Here is a 26,683-nt window from a genome sequence, read left to right as displayed (position 1 = left end):
CATGCTAGATAACATGGATGCCTTAGCAGTGGAGCACTCTGGAGAATTTGACTATATAAGGAAATTTAGGAACTTTGATGGTGGACACTTGGTTTAAAGGATTTATTGACTTAATTAGGTTTAAAAAGAAAAAATGGGGCAAAAAGGCTCAGGAGCAGTAATTCAAGACAGCTGGGTAAATCAGATGCACTACTTAACTTTTGCCATTTTCTCAGTGACACGCCCCCTATCGACAGCTAATTCTGCATCCATCTTGCATCCTACCTGTACTGTCAGCTCTCGCCAGACAGTAAAAAACAGTATTATGTTGACCCCTGTCTTATCTCTTGCTCTATCTCTCTTTTGTTTCCTCTCTTCTTCCGATAGTGTCTTTTAACGTTTCTTTGCTGAATCAGCCACAATGCGCATTAAAATCTGTTTCTCCTGTCTATGCTGCAGAACTGACACTAAAGCTGACTTTGACTAAAAACGGCTAGTTGGTTTACATCTGCTGGCTAGCATGTGACACGTGCACAAAGCGAAACTCAGCTGGAACATCACGCAGCGTCTCAGATGAAAAAGTTGTATAGTGCGGTTTCTCAGCTGTGGGACGCTGCTGGGTAGTGACGGCTTCAGAAATGCACGTAATAGCTGTCACTGTGCCATCAAATGAGTCCGGAATGCAAAGTTGTAATGTTGAAAAGTTACGGAGTGGGTCTTTAAATCATGTTTATGGTGATAATACATCATTTTAACGCTACAAATAAACCAGAAAACCTAAAATAACATTTACTGAAAGCCCACCAGAGGCTGTAATGAGATTGTAAAAGCTGTTTTAAACCAGGACTGACTGAGATTAGGCTGACAGACAGGTATCTAAATGCTCAACCTGCTTTAGATTGTTTATTCACAAGCAAACAAATAACACCATATGTGAAGACTTGTATAGGATGCAACTCAGTTGTTGCAGGTGCTAAAACTCACATGAATCATAAACTGATACTCAGGCACAATCAGCACAAATAAAGTACATTCTCTAAGTTTTTAAGGCTTTATGTATCAGGACAAAAAAAACAATCACTGTCATTCTTATTTAACTGAATGCTGGAGCAGTGTGTTCAAATACTTATTACACACCATGATTCAGTAGCTCACAGAACTACCTTTAGCAGCAGTAACTTCAAGTATTCATTTTCTACTTGTTGTCAGCCACTGTCATAGTGGTAGATCAGGGATCCCCAATTCCGGACCTCTTGGGCCAGTGTCCAAGTGTCCTGCAACACACCTGATACAAATTAATGGTTCATCAAGATGTTGGGGCATTGACACGCTTTTGGAGAATCTTTTATTTGGGTCAGGTGTGTTGCAGCAGGGAACCATCTAAAACCTGCAAGACCCTGGCCGAAGAAGTCCATGTTGATTAACCCTTTTCTGGAGGACTTGTGGTCCATTCTTCTTTACAAGATTGCTTCAGTTCATCGGGGTTTGCAGACACCTTATTTTCTCTGTTGTTGATTTGCTATTGTAAATGGGACCATAGTCTTGTTAAATGACCCAATTTGATTTAGGCTGACAGACAGGTGGCCCCATTTCAATTTTAGAATAATTTTGTATACCAAGGAGGTTATGGTTGATTCTCATATGGCAAAGTATCCAGGTCATGTGGCTGGAAAACAGGCTCAAATCATCAGCCCTTCATCATTGTGGTTGTGTACAAGGTTTTGTTCTGGCTCTTTCCATACATGGTGCTCTACATTATGACCAGTTGTATACTCTGTGGTCTCTTCTTTCCAACAAATATTGTTGCAGAAGTCTTGTGATTCGGATGCAACTTTGCAAAGTTTTTTTTTTCTAAGTGACCATTTCAAACAAGCTAAACATGTTGAGTGTTTGTCTATCCCAGTGGTTCCTAAACTGTTCTGCAGGGCCCCCTTATCGTAAGCAACAATAAAGTCATCATTACCCACCATTCGCTATTACCATTACTTGACCATTATCTGGTCAAGCCCAGGGTAAGATATGATACCTCGTATTTTCTTGTCCTTTTTTTGTAGTAGAAATCTCTGTTATTGATTCATCATCATTTGCCCATCAGTGCTTTCACAAATTTGTCCATGTTTTGCTAGCAAGTTTTATATAACCTTGCTGCCCCCCGCCCCCTGTCATAACTCTGACTCCCCCCATCCCCCTTTGTTTTTTATTTACAATTTCCCTGATTGTTGTGTGACAGTGAACTTCTGATCCACTTCTGGAAAGATTGGCAACTGTCTTGAATGTTTTCCACTTGTGAAAAATCTTTCTCACAACAGAACGATTTGTACCTCCCTTACACTATGGATACACACATAGAACTATAACACACACACAGGATGTTATATCTCCTGTGATCTTCCTAGCTATGCAGTCTCAAATGTGTTTATCTCTTTTATGACAACAATGAATGGCATTGTTGGAATAGTTTAAGACAGGCTCACAGTTATCCGCACTTGTCCTTGGATCCTGTCTAGCCTCAATGCACATGCACACACACACCCACCCACCCCTCACTACATTGTAAGTTTAGCAAATTTCCTGAACACTATTGTATCTGCTGGGAGATGGTGGCATCCTGGTCTAAACCCCCAGGCTGAACAAGCTAAATCCCCTACCTCCTCACTTCCTTTCTTAATTTCCCTTTTCCTGCTCTCCTTCTCCTCTTCAGCTCCCCTCTCCTTCTCCACTCCTCTTGTTTTCCTGCCTAGGAGGCATACCCTGCTGATCCATCTACCCATTAATCAATCTGTTTTTGCTTTCGCCCACTCTGCCTTGACCCAGCCTCCTCTCCTGTATAGCCCCAGAGGAGCAGTCATAACACCATTTTCAGAGCCAGTTGGGCCTCCAGCAAAACAGAAACCAGACACAAACATCGGACTCACTGACCAAATACCCATCTGCCTGTCCTTTGTATTTTACCCCTCATGGATGGGCACTTTTATTTTTTAAATTTTGTATTTAAAGTGATAAATTATTTAGTATTGGCTGAAATATTTGCAAGTACATGAGTAAAAGCAGCATCTTGTAAACTCAGTTGATTTCCCATCTTAACAATTTTACTGTTACAGTGATAACACTAAATTAGAAATAGCTATTTTTTTCTTTCAGAAACTCAGAAATGGAAAGAACATTTTGTTTTGCTAATAATATTAGTGACAACTCCAGCCACGTTCTGATATTAGGATAAATGCATGTTGTAGTTCTCTTTTAACATTCTTTTACTGCACTGTGTCAATTCACTGGTATGTTGCTGGAAATTTCCACCAGTCATATTTAAAATGTTTTATGTCTAGATATTTAATTAAATCGGGCAGCTTTACTGATGACTTCCTGCTCTGTTGCAAACTTCAGATGATTCCTGTATGTTCTCTATGAGAACATGTGGATTAGCTTGGATCTGCTACAGTAATGTGTCAATGCCCTGTCCATTAAAACTTTGAATGTTACTCCAGTAGAAAGCTTTAGGAAACAACACAGAACAATAAACAGAAAAAAAATATTGGTCTAACAGAGAAAAAAAAAACTGTACTCTATGTTTATTAATGTAATAGTGTTTTACTTGAATATCCTTTCAGTTCTGCCAGCCTGGAGGTTGGAGGCTGTCCAGGGAAAGAAAGGCACCGACTTTCTTCACTGTTGTGCTGACAGATATCGATTCAGACCGACACTTCTGCTCCTGCCTCACTTTCTTTGAGGCTGAGGTCAACCTACAGGTAAGACTGAAACACACCCTCACCCCATACTGAATTAGAGTTTTCACCCATTGCAGGCAATTACAAATATAATATCTAAACTAATAAATTGGGAATTGGTTAAAGGATTCTCTTATAAAGGAGAGGATGAACCAGTGCCTGCCTCCAGCACTTTTACCTTGATTTACTCGTGCAAACAAAATTATGTTTGACTACAGACCAGTGGTTAAAGCACAAATGTCCAAACCCCGCCATTAATTACTGATTACAACACATTTGTTTGAATGAGGACTTTTTTTTTTTTTCTTAAAATCTATCTTGTTAACCACTCTTTTTCTACCAAAATCCCACAGAATACCAAGGTAATTGTTTCAATGTGTTAGCCTTTGTTGGGATCCTTAAATGACTCCTGTCCCTATGCCCACTGTTGACTTCACATCCTTCCACATGTCGGCGGCAGACGTCAGTCACATTCCAGATGGATCAGCAAAACATTATCCTTAGAAAAAAAAGAAGCGGTTGTGTATGATTTGTGTAGGATTTTGTCAACTTTTAAGTGTGCTCGGGCCACTTAGGTTTGACTTTTAGAATCAGCCTTTTAGTTTTGCATCGTTTCCACATTATCTAACCATTTCAGCTTGTGTTTATCAGAACACAAACACTCTGTTACCGTAACTTCTAAAGCATCAGAGAAGGAACAGTTTGGGGCAATTTGATACATCAAGAAGAGAAAATAACCTAAATGAACCTAGTTGTTAGTAGTTGTTAAGTAGAACCTAAACCAGATACATTTTAGAGACTGTAGATCCTTTTCTTGTAAAGTATTTTAGTAATTTTACTGATAGGCTTTAGTTTTCATTAAGTTATTTTATTCATTTGCTTGGTACTTGCATGATATGATAGAAAAGGACCCCAGCCTAACTGATCTACATGCACCATCTGTTTATTTTGGGTCTAAAGGTGCTGATAAACTTTGCTCTAATAATATCCATTTTTGGTTTACTTTTTTTAAATTTAACTTTTAAAAAAAAGTTCACAGATTTATCAAAAGTTATACTAAGAAGAAAGAGACCACAATCTGGAAACAATCAGACCAAATATGCTGTGTTTATACTCTAAAGACATTTGACAGACACGTGATACTAAATGTTGTGTTATGAAGGTTGAACCTAAAACCTTTCCAGTTTATCAGACTCATCATCCACAACACCACCTTAACTTGTGTCAGACTCATGTTAATCATTAGATCAGGCTTCATTTGACCTCATCCAGACATCATGTTCCTGCCAGCAAGTGCACATTCCAATACTGGCTTTGTAGCACTGAAGATCCTCTTAAAACGTGAGGATGTTTAGACAGTTTTTAGTTTCTAAACTGACATCCTTATCTGCTCTGATGGATCCCAGGGAGCGTCCAGACAAGCAGCCAGGAATGTGGTTTTTTATTTTTTAATAATTGAACCAAATTCTAAGAATAACTGAGAAATGTGACCACCATCTGATGGGTTATTTTGATCCCTTGTGCCTTGGTCCTGAGATTCTTAAGCACTCTTGGCATGTTTTCACTGTTTGGAGAAATATACTAGATTGCGATAAGAGCTTTAGTTAGGAATGAACAACGGGATGTGTCCATGTTGTAAAACCACCCAAAGGATCCTTAAGACAATGAAAACCAGATTGAAACTGTAAATCTCAGATCTTGCTAACAGAGGTGAAGTACTGGTAATTTGTTCACGCTCATGTATTCAATGTTTTGCATTCAGTTCGATGTTCAATTGAATTCTGATAACACTAAAAATGATAAATTGAATTTAAATTGTACTTTGAGTGTCTAGTTGTGATCCTTTGTTTAGTTTATGATTTTTGTCTCTAAATAACTTAGTAATGTAATCAAAACTTAATTGTCTGTGTTCATTCAGTGGTTCTGCTGGGATTAGAAAGTAGGTTAAATCAGAACAGATTGGGAAGAAGGATCATTATGGCCCAATCTTTTATAAACGTGTTTCCTCCTTTCTTTGTAATTTTTAAAACAAGTTTTTTGGGGATGCAAGAGTTTTATCCAGTTATTATTATTTTGTGGTTGCAAAAAACAAGCTTTCTTTTAATGATCTTTTTCCTAGACAATATGCAATGCGCACGTGATGTTTAATACATGCTCGAGAAGTACTGGACAGTGTGTTGAGCTTGAGGCATTCTGTGTGTTCACAAGCTAAACCCAGAGCTCAGTCCTGCCCAGTTCTGGCATGTTCTACAGTCAAGTTCAAGCTTTCAAGTCTGTGGCACTGTCTTGAACTCCTTTACTGAAATAGATTATTTTTTCTTAATGTTTTAGGGATCAAAGAATATTGAGGCTGATGGAGATGAAGATGAGGAGGCAGAAGAGGATGGCCTGATCCAGCCAGCTCAAGTGTTTGCACCAAAGAGCCTAATTCTTGTGTCCAGGCTGGATTATCCTGAAATATTTCGGGTAATAAGACACCGTATGATTAAATCTTGATTAAAAATATTTTTTGTTTATTCAGAAGAAATTCCTCAAATTTTTGTCAAATCATGCTTTTATCTAGCAATCCTGAGATGATTATGATCTACTTTGTACTGTCTGCAACATGGGTCAAGTTAGCTTAAGTGTAAGCATACACATCAGTTGAGTAAATTAGACATATAAGCTCAAGAACCTGAGCTTAAAAACTTTCATTATGCTCTGTGTTTTTGTACACCTAGAGTCAGTTATGCTATCCATGGTACTTGCTTATCTGCTCCTATAAACTACTCAACTTGCCCAAATGTCACGGTTGAGTGAAACTTTATTAATGACTGTTGTATATTTAGAGTATTTAACTTTTTTGTCTGCTGTGTCCATTTCTTAATTGTATCTTGTATCCTTTTCCTTACAGGGATGCTTGGGTCTGATCTACACGGTGTACATCGATAGCCTGACTTTCCCTTTAGAGGGTCTGGTAGCCAACCTCTTTACATTCCAGGTTCCTGTTGCGGGTGGATCTCAGGTAAGCCAGAAATCCAGCATGCCCACGTTCTGCAGAAAACCTCACAGTTCTGCTGTGGTAGTGTTTCTCAGAGGGGCACCTAAAGTCCAGACCACCAGTGGCTGGAGATGATCATTGTCAGCTAGTTATAAAAAGCAATGGTTGAGGCTCACAGGTGTAGTTACTAACATGATTTATGTTTGTTGTGCAGCCAGTAAGGAACATTATGTTTATGTGGTGCCCCAAATACTGTATGTTGATCAGCTGTAGGCTGTCCAGCTGTACTATATAAATTATATTGTAGACTTTTTATGCCACCATGCAGAGCAAAATACCTCAGTTTGAAATAAAGTAAGATGTCAGAGTCCTTAAACTGTGATTAAAGCAGTTTAGAGGAATATCTTTTAAAAATGTCACATTAAAGTTCCTTGTTGTGGAAGAAAGGTATTTTGGTTGCTACAATATAATCTGTTGTTAGAAGACATTATGAAGGCAGTTGGTAAAAGATGGATAACTCACAACTTTTTTTTTTTTTTTAAAGTAAAGCGATTAAAAAAGGTTTGCGATAAAATGGCCTAGTCATGTTGGAGAATCAAAGATTATCTTTATCACTTTCTTTGGTCATGGATGATCATCACTGAGGTAAAAAATCTGTAATAGCTGATGTGCTGTAAGAAGAATAGATGTAGGCTGTTTGCAGTTCCTCTTAAGGATGTCTTTTAAAATCTTACTTGGAATGATAAGTGCACTTTGTAAAAACTAAAACAAACTAACCAATCAAAGCTGATTCAGCAGAGGTGGGATGGAAACTAGAATAAGTAAGAAAATTTGTAAAGGATTCTGTGATTTCGTTGCAGCTGTTTGCTACGGTTGTATTTTAATGAACATCAAATTGAGGTTGTAGCTGCAGTGTGTTTGGTTCTTATTTTAATGCAGCCACATCACACTGATCTATAAATCTGATTGGATGACTTTACTTTTATGCCTGACCCTGTAAATCTTTTTGTTCTAGAAATTTACCATGACCACTTTATGACCTTGTTCCACTTTTGTTTTTCTATACAGAAGCTGTTTAGCCTGGGAGCGGGAGATCGGCAGCTCATTCAAACACCTCTAAATGACAATCTGCCCATCACATACAAGAGTGTTGCCTTACTCTTCCAGCAGCTGGGTGGGTCAAAATGACAAAAGAAACTAAATGGCTAAATGTCCCTTTTTTTATTACAACAGATCATGCTGCTGCATAGATTAAAATACAGTAGTAGAAGCTTCCTGCTGCATGTTATGTGCGCTAAATTGAATATTTAATCAAAACACATGTATTTTATAGCCTATAGCAAAAGTTTCCATTTTCTATACCACTTATTCCAAATAGTTGTTTTTAATTCATAATAACAACCATTTTTGCTAATTAAAAAACACGCAAGCCCCATCCAAGTATGTGACCTAACCAATTAAAGATTTAAGACATTTAAAGTTTGAGTTTTTATTCATATGATCTGACTCAGAAAATATAACTGACAACAGTGTTTTGGTTGCTTTTGACAAAGCAGCTTATTCTATCAGGCATATTTTACGTTGACTTTCATTGGAGGATTGATTCTACTTTGTTGATCACATGATGGTAAACTTTAGCTCCGTAAGACTCTTAAGACCTTTTACAGTCTGGAGGCTTAAAATGAGCCATTAAGGGTCATATTAATGTTGCACTGTGTATGAGGCAAGATTATGCGATTTTTGCTGTGACCCATCAGTCTTTCAGTAATTTGCATGGACTAAAACGAGCACATGAAAAAGATTTGATTCAGTGTCCAGGTTTCACGTTCCAGAGTATGTTGGCAGTTCAGGATTAAACAATTTGCACAGGCGGTACGTGCTTTGCTAACTGTATTTCATACCTGATTCAGGGTGGCTCCTTAAAAAGTTCAGTTCAGCCATTTTTGAAAAGAATATCACTTTCATCACCCCTGATTGTTTTGCATTAATCATAAACAGCTGTTGCGCATAAAATACATGGTTGAGGTAATTCATGACTATGAAGGCTCACATCTCTTTCTGCAGCATGCTTTTGTTAGCTGAGAGTGAAATTAAATATAATTCACTTGAAATTTCTTTTGAGATGAAAGTTGGCTCTGTTTTAGCCTCATTTAATCAGAAGAATGTGCTTCAAATCAGTGTGATTTCTGTTTCCTGAGTTTATTAACACCATCCCCTTTTTGTTTAGATAGAATAGCAAGCATGCACATGGGGGGTACTTGCACGATACATCTGATTGGGGTTATGTGGAGGTTATTCATTTGTGTCCAATCTGTGTATACAACACAATGTGGACATAATATCCTTCCATGGCCTGTCAGTTCTCATAAGCCTGCTTCCATTAATCAACACAGTTCAGCATGCAGTGCTGTTTGTTCATATAGGAGCAAAGAAGCCACAATACACGAGAAAGGCACTTGGTATGTGCTTCTCCTTCTCTCAGAGCAGTATGTGATTAAAGAAATAGCTCTTTTTTTGTACGAAATGTGCTTATTCATTTTTTGCCAGATGTTGAATGAGGAAGCTGATATCACCAGGCTGTACCCTAATGATATTGTAATTCTAATAGATTACACAAACATACAACTACGTGCTTGGCGTCAGATTTCTGTTCAACTTCAGCCTTTGCATTAGTGCTTGCTATTTCACATTGGTGAAGCTAGGCACACCAACTAGTTTCTGTAAGGCTCATATTTTGCATTTGGTATTGTTCACTACTGCAACTTTTAGCTAGATTATTTAGAAAGCAAATAATTATATTTCCCAAAATGCTGGACTATCCTTTTATAATTTTTTTTTCCAGATATGCTTAACACATATTTATAAAGGTTGGTGTTACATAATGTTATCACACATGGAAAAAGGGCAGTTAGAACCGCTGCAAATTTCTCTTCCTGTTGAGAGACGGGCAACTATCTTATGTTAACTGATAACTTACACGTAGGCAGTAGGAACAAGTGTCTCGTCTCCACTCATTAGGTCATCCTTATGTCCATATATGGATGGCTGTGCAGGGAGACAGGACGGCATATTAGCCTGTGTGCGCAGGTCATAGAGTCACCGCAGAGGCATGTTAAACATGTCACACTGCACAGGAAGTACATCCCCTCTGGAGTTGAGACACAACCGGCCATCAACAGCCCTGCTGTTTGTTGTTTGCTGCCTTTGTTTTTTTGTTTTTTTTTGCCTGGGGCTGTTGCCGTCACTTCTTATTTACAGCTTGGAAATGTGCTGCTGTTTCCATAAGATAAGTAAACACCTGAACCTAAGGTGTGCACCTGAAACCTGAGTCTCAGCACTTTGGTCTTGATAGAAAATGCCACCAAAATGACATCATTCGGGCCTGCTAACTCTAGTTAAGAAAACTCTATTCACTTTCAAAAAATAGATTTTGTTGAGGCTCTCGTTTCCTGTTTATTACTAAAGTACTTCACTCGGGCAGCCAAACTTCCAGACCCAGCGCCCCCAGTGGTGCGGACATGTCTGCCAGTGTTCCTCCCCCTTATCACTTCAGTGTGTGATGGATTGGTTTGTCAGTTGCTTGATAGGAAACAATAACAGGAACTGTAAACTTAGAAGTCTTCCTGATTGTAACATTGGTATTTGAAATATTATTTATTCTGTATGAGACTGTGTAATTTCCTTTGTTTTTTTGGAGATGACTTTTTCCCCTAAGGCTTATGCACCGAGTTTTACATAAACTGTCTCATTTGGTTGTGGAAATTTATTCTTTCTTGTCATCAGAAACCAGCACGTTACAAGCAGTGAGTTACTGATTGTTTGCAGTGCAGTGATCAGCTCTTATTTCTGCAGCTGTCGACATCAAGCACTTATTTTTTGTCTTTCCTTATTTCTTTAGGATAGCTATACCAACATAACGGTCTATTGCTCTGGTGCCATATTTAGCACCAGAGCCAACTGTGATAGTTGGTTTCCAGAGCAAAACAAATGCTACACAGCCCTTCATATTAAGAATTGCAGCAATTGGTCTTGAAGCTGCCATGAATATCCATAAAACCTCCCAAATTAATGTTGTTTGTTGTTATTTGTCTCCTACAAAGAGCTGTGAATGTTTGATGAATGATCTGGAGCTGTGTAAATGTCACATTCCAGCAAAAAGCTCATTAGTTTTGCTTTCTGTTGTTTTTCTCATTTCAGGAATCCAAAATGTTCTGAGCCTGTTTTGTGCGGTTCTGACAGAACACAAAGTTCTGTTCCACTCCACCAGCTACCAGAGACTGGGAGAGGCATGTCGCGCTCTGGAGGCCCTCATGTTTCCTCTTAAATACAGGTGAATATGTGTTTAACCCTGCAGGTCGACAGAGTCATGTGACTTTCTATTAACACTTTGACCGTGATGACTTCTGTGTCTTGTGGCCTGACTGATCATTAACTCTACTTGTTACTGAATTCCTTACAGCTTACCTCACTATACAAGTTCTCCTGTTTAAGATAACTCAATGTAACGTTCTCGGTTCATCCACATACAGTCTTTCATCTTTCCTAGAAATGCTTGTAATTCATTATTACCCCACTTCCTGTCTTACACCCTTTTTGTGACCCATGTGTGTATCACTCCATCTTGTGAAACAAATTTTAGAGATACTTTCAGCAGTTAATAGAATTAGATTTTTACAGATAATTGCGAATACATTGTGTGTGTGTAAAACACAAAAACAAAACTTGGATTAATAAAGGCAACCTTTGATGTCACATTAGTTACACTCATATGTTTAGTTAAAGTGACATTCATTCAGCTTCCTGGCCTTTTTGTATATGCTTAAGTGTCAATATACTGATGGCAAGATGCTGAGCCTTAACTTGCCTCTGAAGACGGGCTAACGCCATCACATCACCTCTGAATGTGAGAAAGTCTGAATGGTACAGAGTTCCTATACAGTCTTGAAGAGTTTGGTATTGTCCAGGTCTGGATATGTGGCTTGTTTACTTTAGTTTTGATAAGAGATGTTTTGTTTTGGGTTTTTTTTTTAACAGCTTGTCCAAAATGTGGTACAAAGTGCAGTCAATCAATCAATGGTTCTTTGATGTAGCCAGGAACCTTTAACCCCATTGTACAAATTTGATGGGCAAGTCTCTGTGAATCTCTGAAATGCTAATAATATTCAATTTGTTCAAGCAGTTGGTAATCTTGGATTCTGTTTATTTAAAACAACTCAAGTTTCTGGTAGTTGATGACGATAATGTAAAATGTCCAAAGCTTGTAAATAATTTGATTGCAAAATTTGACAACACAATCTGAGCTTTAAATGCTCTCTTGTGAGCTAACTTTAGTCTGCTCATGAATTTTGTAATAACCTGCAGTCCAACACAACAGCTCCCTCACACAGAAGTAGATTTCTCAGTTTCACACTGATTTCATAATTCTCCCTTACCTGTCAGCTTGGGGAAATGTGTACATTTTACATGGATTTATTTTTCATGTCCTTTTTCTCCAGTTACCCATATATTCCTATTCTACCTTCACGGCTGCTGGAGGTGTTGAGCTCACCCACTCCCTTCGTCATCGGAGTGCACTCCATGTTTCAAAGTGAAATTCAGGACCTGGTGAGTGCACATGATGACCTGGCAATCATTTACACATATTGTTTCCTTTTAGAGCTTATTTTGATAACCTTAAAGCAATAGTGAGATGTCAGGACTTGTCCTCTTCAGTAAGAGGACAGTTTTTGTTTTACAAGCCCTTCTGGCCCTTGGTTTCAGGATTATTTTTATAAGTGAAAATAAAGTACATTTATTTAGCCGTTACCAGGTGACTTATAGACACATGTTGTATTAACTTTAGCAATAATCAAGCCACCTTCTGTCTGTCTTTTACGTTATGTGTTTTGATTAGTTGGATGTTATTATTGCTGACCTGGATGGAGGAACAATAAAGATTCCTGAGTGCATCCACTTGTCCTTTCTTCCTGAACCTCTGTTACACCACACGCAGACTGCTTTGTCTCTGGTAAAAACACACACACCTGTACAAGAGCAGCCACATCATTTAAAAAAAATATCCAAAAATCATCTCGCTGATGTTATAAATTTTAGACATTAAATTGACAAATCTCAGCTTAAAGTGAATTCAAGTCTTTTACTTTTTGTTTTTATTATCATTACGTTGTATGACTCCTGTGATGATTTTGCTGTATTATCTTTTCAATTGTCACACACAGGCAGTGTGAGTGCAACTAATGCTGCTCTTTAAATTATTGCGAGCAGATTTGCATAAAATAACAGGTCAGTTGAAAAAAGATAAATCACATAGAAGTGAATCCTTCTTTCTAGGTTTTGCACCCTGATTTGGAGATTGCAGACAATGCATTCCCTCCACCTCGCACAGCAGCCTCCAACCTCAAACTGTTGGTAAGTGAGCATCGTCATGCCCTCCCTTCATTCATGATAACCCATGAAATCTAATTTTAAGGAGTGATATCCTCCTCTTTTAAGGGCAGGCAGCCTTTTCTCGAAAATGGTTCCTTATCAGAAAAAAAGTCAGTGTCCCTAGATGACAGTAACCCATTACCCCAAAGAAAAACAAGTCTGATTCATAATTAACCTATCGGACTGCATTTGTGGAATAACCTTTTGATGAGTAATGGGTTTTTATGTGTGCGTGTGTGTGTCTGTTGGCACGTATCTCAGGACAAGGAGGTGAGGGCCGTCTTTCTCAGGCTGTTTGCACAACTCTTCCAGGGCTACAGGTCTTGCCTGCAGCTCATCCGCATCCATTCTGAACCTGTAATTCACTTTCACAAGGTAAGAAAATGAGATAGTGGAATTTCCAGTGGTGAAATTTAGCAAAAGCCTAATTTCCTGATACGTGACCTCAGATTAAACCCCTTAAGCAATCTTTCCTCAGCAAACACATTCTTCCTTTAATCTTCCAAAAATGTTTTAGCCAGCATTGTAGATGGAATTAAACATAAAGATGTGACTAATAAACTTGTCAGGGGTGTATAATGTTTGTGTTTGTGTCTGCCTGTGTGAGTATGCCTGTTGTTTTAAATGTGTCATGGAGGCTTAATGACTCTTGCTCGATGTTGTCCTTATTGTTTGTGAGGGTTTTGTGTAAAGATCCCGTAAATTTGTGCAAAGCCCGGCAATGTGCCATATGAAACGTATTAGGTTTACATTTTTGTTTTGTGTTGGGATTTTTGTTTGTTCGTGTCTGTGGTGTCTCCGTGGTAACCCATCACCCTTAAAGTACCCCACATGGATCACATTATAAACAAAAGCTCTGCTTATTTGCCTGGAATCCCTTAGTGGGGAAAGCTTGAGTGAAATGTGTTTTATCTCCCCTACCCACAAGCACAAATAATTATGCAAGTAAATTATATTCATTTGCATGTAGTTATTTATAACTTGATTTATTTCCCTTTTGAACATGCTGAATGCTTTTCCATGTTTAAAACAAAGAGAGGCTCTCTTGCTGAGATGCTTTTTTTTTTAAGAATCTGCACTCGTAAAATCTGCTGTATCACTACATTTGTATTTTAGTTCTCAGGAAATTCATATGAACAAGATTAAATGGCTAACTCCCATCTGTGTGGTATTGTAACTGCTTTTCTTCTGACATTATCCAGACTGCCTTCCTGGGCCAACGAGGCCTCATTGAAAACGATTTCCTGACCAAGGTATTGGATGGCATGGCCTTTGCAGGTTTTGTCTCAGAGAGAGGTCCACCTTACCGAGCCTGCGATCTCTTTGATGAGGTACTGCACCACTTCAGCCCTTCTCTTGACTATGACTAAACAATAGAGGGTGTGAACTAATGCTGGACTAACAACCAGTTTTAATTGTGTAGAGATTCATCCTCTCTCCGTTAGTAGCCATCAGTTGGTTACATAAGCATGCGAAAAGTTTGTGAATCCCTGGCCAACATTTTCCTTTAGGTGAAAGGTGTAAAATCAAATGTTTAATGTTTCAAGCTAGTTTGGTATATTACTTATATTCTGTACATTTAAAGAGTGAGAATGCACCATGTCAAAGTTTGGGCAACTCCAGCTTAGCTCGTTGTATATCTTGTTATAGGTCTGTGATACATATTTCTGAGCCTTTTAAAATGCACTGACTCACAAACCTTGTTTCAACTATCAATACCCATTGGGCTTCTAAAATGCTAATTCCTCTAGGATAATTGATCCATATAAAGCTGGAGGAGGTTCAACAAAGATGGGAAAAGGATTTCAGATTGACATGTTCTCAGTTTGTAATGCATTAAAGAGATGACAGTTTATGCTCTGTACCAGCCATATAGAAGATCTAAACATTAGCTTTAGGCCTTTTGTGATTTTTATTTTTAAAACTGCAAAATAAAGAAACAAATGTTAAATTAAAATATTGAAGAAAATGTGTCATGCACATTGAAAATTAGGTCACCTTCAACTTGATAAGTTATACACAGTAACATTTTAATATAAATTTCTGACCTGTAATTGGAGGATGTTACATTTTTGATGCATTTTTTTGGTTGGTTGTTTGCTTCATAGCTGGTGGCCTTAGACTTTGACAGCTTTAAGGAAGAGGAGGTCAACCCTGCCAAGCTACAGAAGCACATCAGGGAGCTCTCTGAGCAGCTGTACAGAAATGTAAGGCAATGTGTATGTTCCTGTATGCCCACTGTATATAAATACAATTGCATATTACTTTAACACATATGTTTCCTGGTGTGTGGACTGTAGGAGAACCCAAACCCCCACATGGCATTCCAAAAAGTGCCTCGGCCGTCCGAAGGATCCCACCTACGGGTGCATCAGGTACCCTTCCCCCTGCTAGATGATGACAAGGTGGAGAACATGCTGCAAGAGGGTATAGCAAAACACAGCAGCACACCACCTTCTACACGACCTGAGAAGAAGTGCGTTGTACCTGCTGGACCACCTGTCGGTATGACCCACTTTAGACTGCTAAAGTCCAATGCATGTGAACATCTGCTGCAGCAGCTGTGTTTTCTTTCAAATCCTTCCCATGTGTACATTCTGTCTTTGTGGCAGCTGTGATTTTAACCAGCATTCGTTTTTACTTCTTTATCCCAGTGTCCATTATGGGAAAGAGTGGCTCTGTGTTTAACAGTGCTCGCAGGCTGGAGGTTGTGAGAAGCTGCATTTCCTTCATCTTTGACAACAAGACCCTCGAGACTGAAAAGGTGATGCACAGTGGAGGCAATAGTCTTTCATCAGGAAAGCTAATCAACCATTAAACAAGCTCATTAACCAGAGGCATCCATACTCTTGAGTTACACACTCCTGCAAGCCGTTATGAAGCTGCAAATCTCTTCTCAGCTTCATCGTCCTAATATCTTCCAGCTGGCACTCAAACGCAGGATTAGATAGGCCATTTATCAAACACACTCTGAAACCTTTCAAGCAAACTTTCTGCAATTATTTGTACATAAATGCAGCTTTTCTATAAGTTTCTGTTGCTTTTGTTTGTCTTAATGTGCATCTACACTACATATATATATATATAAATATATATTCTCACAATTATCTTCACAAAGGTCTGATCTTAATGAGGTCATAGGCGAACACTTTACCCTGTATGCATCCAGAGAGTTCAAAATGGGATGGTAGCTATTATTTTTATGTATCCCTGTGGCTTCATATAGTACTTATATAATCTAGGCCTGCAATCTATGCATAATCTAAGAATGCATAGCAGACATCCTCTGAAACCCTGGTGAACCAAATGTTGTGTGTAAATCCTTGAATGCCAAACAGTTAGTTGAACACTATTAGCTGCACTGTAGGTCAGCACAGGTGGGAATACTGTGCAGTGATGGTATATAGCAGGGATCACCAAATCCAGACCTTTTGGGCTAGTGTCCTGCAAGTTTTTAATGTGTCCCTGCTTCAACACATTGATGAGTCATTGTGCAGAACTTCAACGGCTGTTGGATAAATTTAATTTGAGTCAGCTGTAGAGACACAATGAAAACCTGCAGGACACTGATCAGTAAGGTCCAGACTTGATGATCCCTCGTACACACGTGGACAAAATTGTTGGTACCCTTTGGTTAATGAAAGAAAAACTCACAATGGTCACAGGAATAACTTGAATCTGACAAAAATAATAATAAATAAAAATTCTATGAAATTTAACCAGTGAAAGTCAGGCATTGCTTTTCGACCATGCTTCAACAGAATTATTTAAAAAAATAAACTCAGAAAACAGGCCTGGAAAAAATGATGGTACCCTTAACTTAATATTGTGTTGCACAAGCTTTTGAAGCAATCACTGCAATCAAACGATTCCTGTAACTGTCAATGAGACTTCTGCACCTCTCAGCAGATATTTTGGTCCACTCCTCATAAGCAAACTGCTCCAGTTGTCTCAGGGTTGAAGGGAGCCTTTTCCAGACGGCATGTTTCAGCTTCTTCCAAAGATGCTCAATAGGATTTAGGTCAGGGCTCATAGAAGGCCACTTTAGAATAGTCCAATGTTTTCCTCTTAGCCATTCTTGGGTGTTTTAGCTGTGTTTTGGGTCATTGTCCTGTTGCAAGACCCATAACCTGCGACGGAGACAAAGCTTTCTGACACTGGCCAGCACATTTCTCTCTAGAATCCCTTAATAGTCTTGAGATTTCATTGTACCTGCACAGATTCAAGACACCCTGTGCCAGATGCAGCAAAGCAGCCCCAGAACATAAGAGCCTCCTCCATGTTTAACAGTAGGGACGGTGTTCTTTTCTTGATATGCTTCATTTTTCCACCTGTAAACATAGAGCTGGTGTGCCTTGGCAAAAAGTTCCATTTTTGTCTCATCTGTCCATAGGACATTCTCCCAGAAGCTTTGTGGCTTGTCAACATGTAGTTTGGCAAATTCCAATCTGGCTTTTTTATGATTTGTTTTCAACAATGGTGTCCTCCTTGGTCGTCTCCCATTAAGTCCATTTTGGCTCAAATGATGGTTTCATGTTTCATGAGCATGGTTGAAAAGCAACGTCTGACTTTCATTGGTTAAATTTCATAGAATTTTTATTTATTATTACTTTTGTCAGATTCAAGTTATTTCTGTGACCATTGTGAGGTTTTCTTTCTTTAACCCAAGGGTACCAACAATTTTGTCCACGTCTGTATATAGTGTTGCCTAAACGTGTTAACAAATATCTCCTTTCGAAAACAAAAAGCTGTTTCTTTTTTTCCCCAATCACAAATTGAAGACTATTTTGTTATTCAGCTTCTCTTCTGAGGTCAGCTGCTTTATTTCAAGGTTTTTTTCTAAAATCCTCCTTGTTCATCTTTAACTTAATAGACTTTGCCTGCTGCACTACGTGCCCTGAAAGGTAGGGCAGCGCGCCAGTGTCTGACTGAGGAACTGAGTCTTCATGTCCAGCAGAACCGCGCCATCCTGGACCACCAACAGTTTGACTACACCATTCGAATGATGAACTGTGCCCTTCAGGTAAGAGGCTAGTTGTACCACACGAGTCCCTGGTTACTAAGCTTGTACTGTAAACCGATGGAAAACATTTACAGTAATGCTACGCAGTAAATGTGTTCTTAAATAAGTGAAGAAGTTTTAAATTATTTATTGACAAAAATCAAATTGACCTTTAGTATGTACATATATATTTTTGTTTTTATTTTTGTTCTTATTTTTCTTTGTTGATTACTTGTTTACAATGTGAAAACGTCGCTTTTGGCTCTGGAGCGTTAACACATTTAATAATTAAAAAGGAAAAAAAAATTATGTTTCACATGCTGTTCATAAAATTCTTGTTTAAATTGACCTTAACCACACAAGGAAATCACAATGACCAGTTAAAATAATTTGATATATTTATTAACTATTCTACAAACTACATGGGATAAAATGTGAACATTTTAAGCATGAAAAGAAAATATGTAAATATGATGTTTAAAGTTTGGATTGTGAAGAAGTGGAAAAATTTAGGAAAACGAAGCATGAAATAATTAGACTGTGGTGTTAATTAATTGGTAAAAAAAATAAAGAAAGAATATTTCTCTTTATTTACTTATTTTCAATGTAGCTTCAAGACAGAAGCTTGACCTTTATTCTCTGTCGCGCTTGTATGAGGCTGACAGCTGCGGCCATTACTGCCACCCTTCATGCTGTCATAGCAACATGCCTTTCCTTTATAGCAGGGGTGGCCAACGTCGGTCCTCGAGAGCCACAATCCTGCAGGTTTTCCATGCATCCCTGCACCGACACACCTGACTTAAACTAATAAGTCACTGTGCAGATCCTTATAGGCTGTTGGATCCATTTAATTTGAGTCAGGTGTATCGGTGCAGGGATGCATGGAAAACCTGCAGGATTGTGGCTCTTGAGGACCGACATTGGCCACCCCTGCTCTATAATGTAGTGGTATAATGGGCAGGGTAAGCAAGTTTTAAGCTAAAATAAAATGTTTTATTTCATTTTAAATTCCCCTGCAACAAAGAATCTAACTCTTAAAGGCTTTTAATGCTCTCTGCGTACACAAATCCTGTGTGTAGTAAATTTCTTCAACCTCAGCAGCCCTTGAGGATCTGCTTGGTCCCTTTGCAGCTAACTGCATACAACCCAAATATTTATCAATCATGACGACTTAGAGCCTCAACTGCACAAGTGCCTTCCTTGGTCGATCTCTGAAGAACAGCATGTACGCTTATTTTAGAGTGACTGCAGGGAACTGCTATCATCCTAACCTCCATATTGTGCTAGAAACTGATTACATGCTTATGTGGGGGGCAGTTTTAGTGCACAGATATTATGAACCACGTATAAGCCCCATACCAGGCCCTACTGTCACTGGCCAGGGTTTTTTTTTTTTCTCAGGCTGAATATGTAAATATATTATCTATTAACTGATTATTGTTCTCTGCCTTCACTTTGTCATCAACAGTCTAGCATATGTGTCATATGACTGAGTCCCAGTGGTGCTGCTCATTGTTTTTGAGATTGAGTATTTTTTGTGACTTCCTGGTCCCTCCTCCATGCTTGAGCTGCTTGTCAAAAGAAGTGAATAAAGTTTCTGAGCAGCTCATAAAGACAGAGTGAAGCTTTACTCACCCAGAGCAGCCAGGGCTTATTGGTAGTTCCTCATGTTTTACTACCCTGAATCAGCTCATTCCAGGGATTCTAATAATTTTAAGCTGTCCTCACAGAGTGCAGTTTTTATGAAGCAACTTGAGATTCCAGTCATTCCTCTTTCCCCACAAATGATGGAAAGCAATTTAACTTCACCATCTGCCCCCACCACGGACATGCAAGTCTGTTTGACGTGTCATCTGCTTCACAATTATTCAAAGGTACAAAATTAAGAATCGCCTCTCTATGCAGAAATCATGGAAGAAGAGGTCTTTTCCTCTGTGCTTCACAGTATCTGGCTGTCTTCATTTTGAGGTGCACACGTGAACTCTGGGGTATTTTTGCAGTAGTTTATCTGTGTTTGCATACTTGTTGAAAAGTCAAAAAGTGGCAATAGTTCTAGTTAATACCATGATCTATTTTACACAGTCTTTTCAGTCATAAGTATATGAGTTTAGAACTGGCAGCCAGAGACCTGTTTTTGTGTTAGAGATTCATGTTGTAACATATGAGATGCTTCAGTACTAAATTATTAACCATGCATCTCATAGAAGAGCCTGAAATAAAATGCACCGTCCTGGACATCCTGCAGTCTTTACTTTGACAGGCACAGATTCTGTGAAACAGGTGATTATATGTTTTATCTGTTTAATATTGTGCTGATCAGCCCACATTGGGGGTAATGATGGCATGTGCTATTTCTACAAAGTGGAGAATAAAATCTATAATTATTATTGTAAATTTATATCTCACACTAAGAATCTCCACAAGTTTCAGTGATTTGCCTCAGTTGATTTTCTCTGGCAACCAGTAGCAGTAACGTGGAAAAAAGTGAGGAAAAAAGTAATAATTTTACATATGGAGAAGAGATTTGATGTGGATTTCACTTTTGTTAACAGCAAGGGATAAGACATGGTCAAGCTTTATCTGAGGAATTCATATGTGTATGTTTTTCTTGTATATTGTTTGCCATTGAATTTGTTCTGATGCCAGGCGTTTGTTCATGGCTTCCATTTCTTGCTCTCAGCTCAGTTGGGAGGGATGAGTCTCAGAGGATCTGTGAAGGGAATATAAAAAGTAAATTATGAGGTCAATAATTACTTTAATATTCTGCAGTCTGACTTTAAACACGCAGCCACTTAACAACCCAAAAAATGATGTTACAAAATGCAATGTGGCCAGCCCTTTTTTTTTTCCTTTTTGAGTGTGTGTGTCTTTGTCTGTTTATTAAAGATCTGTTAAGGTTTACCAAAGTGATCTGTGTTGTAAAAAATGCTGCTTGCTTTGTGTATAATGATGACAGCATGTATCCTTGTTATAATTTCTGGCATATGTGATGATGTGACACATTGATTTGCAGTGACATCACTATTTACAACATTTATTGTTTAGCTGTCAACACCAGGCTAACAATCTTGATGTCTGCTTACAATTAACGTTTCTCTTTTAAAAGGTGTACATAACCACAGGGAGAACTATATTATGTTATACTTACAATCTACTACAATAGATCACAGGTTAAGGCATTAAAATCAGGTGACACTTTTCTTTGTGTTCTTCTTTCTTTGTTTTTAGTGTGTTATTGTCATTCACTATCTGGAATGAGCTAATGTGACTCATTTTTCCCATTTAAACATGTTTTCATCAGTATTTGTGCTTCTTTCTCTGCTATGAATCATGCACAGTAACGACTCTCATCAAAATATTTTAAGTTAATTGCACATTAATTTGTTTGTGTGTGTGTGTGTATGCACACTGGTCATTGCCCCAGCTTTTAGAAATTAACATTGTGCAAGCCATGTGGGGGAATGAGTCCTGCTGTGGATGTGTCCTGGCATCCCAACCATTTCCTGTCAGATAGGATTATGAGCCCTCTGCGCTCTGCTCTCGTATAGCTGAGGGCCTCATCATGGTGCTCGAAAACATACTCTGAATTGCAGCTGACTGTGAAAGGGGATAAAGACAGGAGGTCCATGGAAAGGGGGTGCAGCGGCATGTAGTCCGTGAGTTCTGCATGATCCTGAGCTCCAGTGTCTGATGTGGAAGAGAACAGGTTATACACAGACGTTCTTGGATAGAATTAAATGCTTTAGGTGACTGTCCTATAAGAACTGCAGACTGCTAAAGTCTGAGTAGATAAACAGAAACTCCTGCCAAGTTAGTCTGTACCCATCACCCCTTCTCTGAGAACTGTCTGTTGCACTTTGATCATTGGACATTTCCTTTAATAGTGAATAGAAAGCTTCTTTATAGATTTATGATATTTAGATCATAAATAAGTTTTGTGTTGTGAGAACATGGCCTCCTTCTGCCTTAGTTGCCTTGATGAACTGCCTTACGTAACATGGTCACTGGGAATCTGGGCTTGGTATCATTCCCATGTTCAGATTACAGCTTTTCTCGGATGTCCATGAGTAGTGTCAGGTAAACTTCAGATTTCATGCTTTCTGTTGCTCATCTGTGCAACTAATAGGGCAACTACGTGGTTTATTCCCCGTCCCGTCAATGATGAGGATGCATTTAACTCTAACAGCTCCTTAGTTAGCTCCTGAGCATGACGAAGCATAACGTAGATGTCAGCTCATCGTAGAGATTTTTTGGAGAGTGCTAACTTGCATTGAATCCAGAGGAAGTTGCTGTTTCCTCACATCCTGCAGCATTTTTCTCTCACAGGAACATCCGTTTTTTTTTTGTTTTTTTTTAGCTTACTGTACACGTGTCTCCCACAGAATAGCTGTGTTAGTCATCTTTGCCATTTAGGCTCCAGCAACTTGAGGAATGAGAAAAAAATGGTGAGACGTGCTCTAAATAATAGGAGGAAATGAAAACAGCGGGGTGTCCTCACAAACAGACTGGGAAGTGATAATCCCCTCCACCCCATCCAAACCATTCTTGAAATCTCAAACAAGTTAACATACATCTCCCATCCTGCACCATGTTGCTCTATTCTGCAATATGCCAGTGGCTGAGTCCTAAACACACTGTTACCTTCTTAGATCTCGCTTGTCATTAAGTGTAATCTAAGACCTGCTGCAGATTTCACTGCTATCTGCTCGCTTTGTTAGTTGACCTCTCGAGCTCTTGAACTGTTACTTAGCCTCTCTGTCAGCTCATAGAAGATTAAGGTAGAGGTTTGTAGGTGATAAGTGTGGCTTGAGTAAAGCTGATTATGTCCTCTTTATGTGAGATATGACGTGTTGAGCATGCCTTTGAGCAAAGCTTGTCTTCATCTGAAGTACGTCTGTGGGTTTTTTTTTTTTTTTGGAGCTGAAACTGTTAACCTGATTTTCTGTTTGATGAAGCTTCCTTTCTTTTTGTTGGAATGATGCTGGTTTGTTAAATTTTCACACTTTTTCTGGCTATGCAGTTCCACTTGTTGTTCAATTTAACTGTGGTACACAAACTCTTCTGACCTGCAGCATTGTTATGGATGCTGGTAAACAAAGCTTTGGTGTCGCTCCAGCAGGCTGGAACATTTTACCGCAGCCCAAATAACTGCAAAGAAAAACACTCACGACAAGAAAAATAAAACAGAAACTATGGTGCTCAGTCAACGGGGGGCCAGGCTTTCATGTGTTCTGCATTTTCTTCCCTCTTTACATTCTTGTCTCTGTGTGTGTTTTGAGGAATGGTGGTCACAGAGGCCCCATATTGCAGACCCCTATCAGAAAGTGCAGCATTCCTTCACCTATCTCTCCTGCCAAATGAAGACCTCTATAGTGCATACTTTTTAGAAAGAAGAAGAGAAAAAAGCATCAATGTGCACATTTTTTTGCATGTTTGCATTTTCAAGTGACTTGGGTGAAAAAAAACACATGCACACAAAGACAATTTTTGTGATGCACACATTTTGTGGATGAGGGGTCACGTTGAGGGTTATGAGGTGCAACAGCAGGTCAGTATCAGTGCTGTTGTTTGCATTGGGTCTTAAATCAAGTTTCCTCTGGGCATTCCCTCTTCATAGAGTTTAGCAAATAAATCCCAACACAGCTTACCAGAGTTAAGTACCAATTTCCTGTGAGTGGAATACTCTTAAGTCCAACTTGCGTATTTTACTCCTATTCTCTTGTTCTCATCGCGCTTTATTATCTCTATAAGAAAAGTTTAGTTTGGGCCCCTAAGCCCCTTGCTTTAAGCCTCTTAATGCATCATTCATCTTAATACCTTTGACTTGAATGCACCAACTCCTTCACCTGAAAGACATCCACATTCAAAAATGTTATTGCATGTAAAAGTCAGACAATAATCATAACTACTCCCTCATTTAAAAAAAGGAAAAAAAACTAGAACGAGCTGTGACTTTGATGAATTGACACATAATTTTGTAGTTAAGTGACAAGATTTTATGTAACGTCTTGTCTTTTTAGTAGATGAGGCTTGCATGCCATTCTTAGTTCAAAAATGAAAACCTTAAAATTGTCAGTAAACTGAAGATGGAGGAACTCTGACAATTGTGTCAAGGCAGGGATTATATAAGATTATTGAAAACATGTGTCCTATCGATGGAGTAGACTAGAGTTACAGGGTTTGACAGGCCTCTTTTTTGAGCATTGCCCAGACTTTATGTAACACATTATCTGGAGATAAATTCTTTGCCCCTTAGAGCTTTTCTCAAGTCACATCTCTGCATTGCTAATTTACAGCAGTTTATCTCCTGTGCACAGAAAGTTTCCTCTTAGATCTTACATTTCTTGCATTTATTAAATAGTTTTCCTGTAAGTTGCAAAAACTGATTGCAGTCTGGCCTCAGTGTGTCCAGCACTCTTGCTGGAAATCCCGTCTTTCATTTTGTCGCTCCAGTCAATAAAAAGGTCCTTTGAATTTGTTAGACTTGCTCTGTCTTACACTGTCCCTCACTTCTCTTTTATTTTTCCACCTGCAGGACTGCTCCAGCTCTGAGGAGTACACAGTAGCCTCTGCACTGCTGCCCCTGTCAACAGCCTTTTACAGGGTAAGACCAGTTTATCCATCTATAAGTAAGTGAGCTGGGAAACCTGCCATGTTATGTTATGTTAGTGTGTTGGATTGTGGTTGAAATGTCTCTTCAGATGTTGGTGAAAAATAAAAAACAACACAAAACTAGAGGAGATGAATGAAAACATTTAGAAAGTGGGTCATACGTTACAGATTGTCAAACAAAGTGAGCTTTTATATTTCTCTTAGAAAATTACCCATGCAGTTCAGTGAGAAACAAAATATGACCGTTAGTAATGTATAATTGTTTATGTTCTTACCAGACAGTCGGTATATTGTTATCAGATTTTTGAAAGTCATACATCGGAATTGTGTCTGCCAAAAGAAAAGTCCCATTTTTGTTCGGTTTGAGTTAAGACTACACCTTTGTGGGCAGTGATCAGACAGGGGAAGGCCGGCTTTCTCAGCCTTTGACCTTTTCTGATCCGAAAGCATGTACATACTCAGCACAGCATGTTGCTGCCCCCATGAAGTGTGAAGAACAGGTCGTGGCCTTTTGCTTTTCTTATCATATAATCAGCGAGAGGTAGCTGCAATGTGTCCTCTCAGCTTGCTAGTTGCTATAGAGCCAGACACAACTGTCCACACTGGGCTTTTGTTGGATACCAGTGCCATACCCTAATGGGCAGGACTGGGACCTGGTCCACAAACTGCCACCACATGACTCATGCAGTTCACATGCCTCTGGTTGGAGCTCTCCATGAAAAGCCATGTGTGGTGTCTTTCTTCTTTCTCTTCTGGGCCTTCAGCACTGACACGTAATCAAGTCTGTCTCTGTCTTCTAGCTTTGTGTTTGTTTAACCATCTAACAATTAATTACCACCTCAAAGTTGTTTCTGTTTCGTAAGATTATTTGTTAATCATAAATCAAAATTACTGCATGCCACAGTGATTTCCCACTCTTTCAGTGAGGAGATTGAGGTGATATCTTAGTTAAGGAGAATGGCATTTAAATAACTTTTTCTTGTTATTCACAGATGATTAAAAGTGGTGACAGGCTTCAAGTGCTGGCTCCCACAAAGGGTGCAAAGTAAAGTAAGGTCATGAAGGAATCTGCCAAAGTATCTGTAATCTCTGTGTTTAATGGAGCAATTACTGTGCTGTGATGCACAACTGTAAGAAAAACTAAGCTTGGTAATGGAGCTGACATCTTGCCATTAATATCTCATGCCTTGTGTCACTTATTCCTAATCAATGAATTGTAACCAAGAAGTTTGGTAACATAACTGAAATAATATCCTGTACCATGTCAGTAAAGCTTAGTTAAAAGAATGACTTTACATAGCGGACAGTTGTTACATACATGCATTTAAAATATTCATAAGATCCACTTAGGCTTTGGGCTTACTTTGAATGTATTTACAACCAAACTGGAGAAACGGTTTAGAACAGCTCTGTAATACATTCAACCCTTCTTTTTTTCCAAGCCTTTCCTTATCCTTCTGTTCACCTTAGAATTTATGCCCCGAGTTAGCAGACATGTCATAGATAAACACCAGTGACCCGATTCTGTTGGCAACTACATACACCCTTACTATCACTCCGCCTTCTTCTAGGGCTTGGCGGATGATGTGGTATGCTTTTGAACACAAGCAGAGCTGTTCTGGCGTTTTAAGGTCTTTTCTAGTAAAGTCCAATCTGGTCTCTGTAATCGTGTCATTGGTGTCTTGCATCTGCTGGTAAATGCTCTGTATTACAGTCACAATGCTCTCAGATTGGTCTGTTTTGTTTTTTAAGTCTAATGGTGGCCTCTTACACTTAAATCTTAATCTCTTTAGAGAGCCCCCATGAACTACAATCAAATGCTATTTCAACATGTGGCATCAACTGCAGAACTTTTATCTCCGTAATTTGTTGCAAAATAATCAGGGAAAGAGCCACATCTGGACATGAAATGTAAGTCAACTCTCCATCAGACTGAAAATGGATAGGCAGTGTTGAAAC

At 38.8% G+C, this 26,683-nt stretch overlaps 1 protein-coding gene across 2 annotated transcripts in view; it reads left to right on the top strand.

The window, feature by feature from the left end:
• sbf2 (SET binding factor 2) overlaps window positions 1–26,683 on the top strand; it is a 94,019-nt gene that overhangs the window by 31,655 nt on the left and 35,681 nt on the right. For both annotated transcript variants that reach the window (XM_041985174.1, XM_041985163.1), the window contains exons 3-17: window positions 3,588–3,725; window positions 6,036–6,170; window positions 6,598–6,708; window positions 7,753–7,858; window positions 10,882–11,014; window positions 12,180–12,288; window positions 12,578–12,691; window positions 13,015–13,092; window positions 13,372–13,485; window positions 14,313–14,441; window positions 15,219–15,317; window positions 15,411–15,615; window positions 15,765–15,874; window positions 17,984–18,133; window positions 24,648–24,716. In XM_041985174.1, coding sequence (XP_041841108.1) covers window positions 3,588–3,725; window positions 6,036–6,170; window positions 6,598–6,708; window positions 7,753–7,858; window positions 10,882–11,014; window positions 12,180–12,288; window positions 12,578–12,691; window positions 13,015–13,092; window positions 13,372–13,485; window positions 14,313–14,441; window positions 15,219–15,317; window positions 15,411–15,615; window positions 15,765–15,874; window positions 17,984–18,133; window positions 24,648–24,716 — 1,800 coding nt within the window. The remainder of the gene's footprint in view (window positions 1–3,587; window positions 3,726–6,035; window positions 6,171–6,597; window positions 6,709–7,752; window positions 7,859–10,881; window positions 11,015–12,179; window positions 12,289–12,577; window positions 12,692–13,014; window positions 13,093–13,371; window positions 13,486–14,312; window positions 14,442–15,218; window positions 15,318–15,410; window positions 15,616–15,764; window positions 15,875–17,983; window positions 18,134–24,647; window positions 24,717–26,683) is intronic.

This window comes from Melanotaenia boesemani, chromosome 1 (genome assembly GCF_017639745.1).
Source record: "Melanotaenia boesemani isolate fMelBoe1 chromosome 1, fMelBoe1.pri, whole genome shotgun sequence".
Taxonomy (NCBI): Eukaryota; Metazoa; Chordata; class Actinopteri; order Atheriniformes; family Melanotaeniidae; genus Melanotaenia; species Melanotaenia boesemani.
This window is presented reverse-complemented; position numbering and strand designations above follow the sequence as displayed.